Below are 3,457 nucleotides of genomic sequence, written 5' to 3' on the forward strand. Positions count from 1 at the left end.
ACAAAAAATACAAAGTTTACAAATTTGAATTTACTCTTCATCAAAGCACGCTGTATGTTTTCGATTTAGTGGATTGTTTTTCTTTATTGGTTCAAAATACAGTTTACTAACTACAGTTTAACAGAAATCTTAACTCACACAGTCTAAATGAAAATGCAAACTACTGAAATAATTCTATTAGTGGCTGGTTTGCTGATAACATTAATCCCTTCAACAGCTGCCATTTGCTTTTTACCACTTTTCCCGTGTTGTTCCTGCATAGCTGGTTGTATTATCATGTCATTCATTCAGTATAAGATCTGGACACATATCCAAACCTCACCAAGGTTGTCAGGGACTCCCAGGTGGCATTATGGTGGCTTTAAGATTATAGAACTATGGTTAAAAAATTTAGGTAGAAACATAAACCTATATTTAAAAATCAAAATAGTCGGGAAATTGACGGGGCACCTGATCCCGTCAAAATTGTATATTTATACAACTGACTCCGTGACGGCAGGGAGAAATTTCTCATGCCACACTCGGATTCGCTACACGGATTTTCAAAGCTTACTAGGAATGGATGTCAACTTCATTGGAAATGTAAGAAGTATTGTATTCGAATCCAGCCTAGTGGTTTCTGAGGGTCATTTAAAGGAGGTTTTAAAGAAACTTAGGCATGATTGCCAAGTGATATTTTCGGAGGGTTCACTGCCCTCCATTCTTAAAATTTTAGGAGATCATGGGCTAGAGGCAAGTAAACATGTTTGTCTCCCTGTGTGGGGGATGAATTTTGACTATAGTGATGTGGGTAAAGTTAAGAGTTTAACACTCTACAACGAATTTACAGCATGGACAGAACTCAATAAGTTCAAAGATCTAGAATCCTTGAAGATAGAATCGCCCAGATATGTTGAAGGCTCGTTAGGATTAGAATTACTCAACTTAAGAATAGACGGAGGGACCCCCGACGTAATTTCCCACATCTTAACGGAACATGTTCAACTTGATCTTATAAAATCGATGCTGCTCAAAGTACTTCCTACTAATTGGCTAGAATTCAGTACAAAACTAAAAGTTATTGAAGAACTAGAGATTGACGGTACAATAATGTACCTTCCCAATAAAAAAGCTTTAAGGGATCTCTTTTACATCAAAGATATTCCAGAAACAGACTTTGAATTGTTGAAACTATACCCATTAAGGACTCTCGGGTTCCATCCCAAGGATGGACAATCAAATCACCATCCTTCCCACTATCGGGAATTGCTTATTTCGATTCCGTCGCTATTAAATGTGATTATTGGTCCAAATCATTTCATGCTTAAAAAAGGTGAATGGGTTTTACAAAATGAACCTCTAAGCGTAACAGAAAATTCGATGAGATTTTTAAATATTTGGACATAAAGAACTTCCGCCATACAATGGGGTATACATAGATATATATATTTTAAGAATAAAATCAGTTCGTGAATAAAGATGAATGGTTATTGGTGTTGGGAAAAATCACAGATGACATACGAAGTGAGTCTAGAATTTGTTCCATCAGAAAAACAATAATTACGTCAAATGGTGAAAAGTTTTATGTCGTATCCTGCATATTGGGGGAGAATCTCACCTAATGGGNAAAAATTCTTCACTACTCATCTAATATAACTCTTAAGTAGTATATAGTTTAACTAAGCGAATTAATTTGTATTTATACCAAGCTAGCCTGGGAATTTCTCACTATCAAATGATATTAAAGTAATTATATGTTAACGTGATTGCATTCCGTAATTGATTAATTGAATTTAATTTAATTGTGAGGGGATTTCTAATATAAATCCATGACTAAATCCCCAGATTTTATGCTTGTTTTACATGACTTTTATAATTTGGTTCTTTAAGTACTTTAAGTAGTTTTTAATAAATATTGTTTCCCGTTTACAACGACATTTTATATTTGGCCTTATTTACCACGACCTCTGGCGTTACCACTCCCACGGCCTCTTTGGTTTTGGTTTTGGTTTCGTTCGTTGGTCGACAGAGTACTTGAACTTGATGACTCTTCCTTTGAGGCACCTTCCGACTGGTTGTTTCCCCCAGGATTCGACTTACGTCTTTTATTCCCAAGGTAATGAATTTCTTCAGTAGCTCCACTAAGTACCGTACCAATCTTTTCACGAATTCTTCTGGCTTTTCCTAACCAGTACGCAATTGTGCTCTCATAAGTAGTCTTGGAACGTACTTTCTCTTCGTATGAAGCAATTTCTGAGTTCAATGCCTCAATAGTGGGAAATTTATAAGTTGCCTTATTGGCTAACCAATCACTATAACACTTCCTCATCACTTTGAAGAAATTTTTGTCATTCTTATTCCGAGACTCACGGATATACATGAACAACAACCATGGATTCTGAAGAACAAATTCAATATAAGTATTGGTTCTACCCAATTCTTCGAAACTTCTCCAGTCAGAAGCGACTACCTTCCTATTTCGGTCCTCATCCAATTGATATGTTAGGACACTTGCAAACACCAATTCTAAAGTATCATCGATATCGACATCTGTGTGTTTTGCAATGTGTCTCCAAATCATACCGAGGTCCAAAACTTTACCAGCAGGGGGTGAAACCTTACCAGCTAATACATCTGCGCCTCTCAACCTTTGAGTAATACTATCACAGTATGTATGAAGGGTGAAAGTCAGCCTCATCGGAGTTAAAGACTATTAGACTATACATCGTATAAACTACCACACTAATTTATTTTATCAACATCAAAGATGTCTGACGTAGATTGGCAAAAGCCAGATAAATTCTACTTCATCAATCATAAAGATGAGATGGAAGAAGAATGGGATTTGAGTCCAAACGTGTTTGACCAATTCCCTTATGCGAGATACGTTGATATGAAGCACTTAGAGAAAGGTAGACAAAAAGTCTCTTTTGAAGTGGATCAAGGGCTTGCACTTAAACTTAGCCACTTGCCTAAGCTTGATGAAGCAAATCAGCTTACATATAATGATTGGACGACCTTTTTCAATGATATGCTATTTGATAAGCATCCAACATTACGAAAGGTTCTTGAAGAACCAGAGGGTTATGATTTTTATAATCCCGATTATCGTGTAGCTAGTTCCAACAATTGGCATTAATGAAAATGTAACACTCTCATAAACCATTTGGCTTATTTGAGTTTTGTACTCATTAAGGTGAAAAGCGATCCTGAAGAAATGTGTGGTTTTAATAGTGTTCTGTGTCAGGAAAATGGCATTCCATAAGTTTTACAGAATGTATTCATTTTTGGGAAAGAATGTAATACATCTACTACTTTGGTCCTCATCAGAGAAACCTTTGGCAATGGGCAGAATTTTTTTCAGAATTCCTGGTTCACAATGTTTGAACTTATCCATTCGAGTTTTTCTAAACGATTAGTTGGTTTGTAAAATTTATATTCTCTAAATAACGTTTTTGGCTGCAAATGCATATTAGAG

The 3,457-nt window shown here is 35.9% G+C and overlaps 3 protein-coding genes across 3 annotated transcripts; 2 read left to right on the top strand and 1 right to left on the bottom strand. All coding sequences in view use genetic code 12, as the record gives it.

Moving 5' to 3' along the window:
- Window positions 1–558: 558 nt before the first annotated feature.
- On the top strand, window positions 559–1,386 carry J8A68_005320 (uncharacterized protein; the record flags this gene model as incomplete). Its single annotated transcript, XM_049409373.1, has 1 exon — window positions 559–1,386. The coding sequence occupies one exon, from the start codon at window positions 559–561 to the stop codon at window positions 1,384–1,386; it is 828 nt and encodes a 275-aa protein (XP_049261398.1).
- A 544-nt stretch (window positions 1,387–1,930) lies between these two features.
- J8A68_005321 (uncharacterized protein) lies at window positions 1,931–2,677 on the bottom strand (the record flags this gene model as incomplete). The annotated part of the gene is made up of 1 exon (XM_049409375.1): window positions 1,931–2,677. One exon carries the CDS (start codon window positions 2,675–2,677, stop codon window positions 1,931–1,933), a length of 747 nt encoding a protein of 248 aa, XP_049261399.1.
- A 69-nt stretch (window positions 2,678–2,746) lies between these two features.
- J8A68_005322 (uncharacterized protein) lies at window positions 2,747–3,118 on the top strand (the record flags this gene model as incomplete). Its single annotated transcript, XM_049409376.1, has 1 exon — window positions 2,747–3,118. One exon carries the CDS (start codon window positions 2,747–2,749, stop codon window positions 3,116–3,118), a length of 372 nt encoding a protein of 123 aa, XP_049261400.1.
- Between the last annotated feature and the right edge of the window lie 339 nt (window positions 3,119–3,457).

Source organism: Hemisphaericaspora subhashii (genome assembly GCF_019202705.1).
Source record: "Hemisphaericaspora subhashii strain CBS 10753 chromosome Unknown scaffold263, whole genome shotgun sequence".
Lineage (NCBI taxonomy): Eukaryota > Fungi > Ascomycota > Pichiomycetes > Serinales > Debaryomycetaceae > Hemisphaericaspora > Hemisphaericaspora subhashii.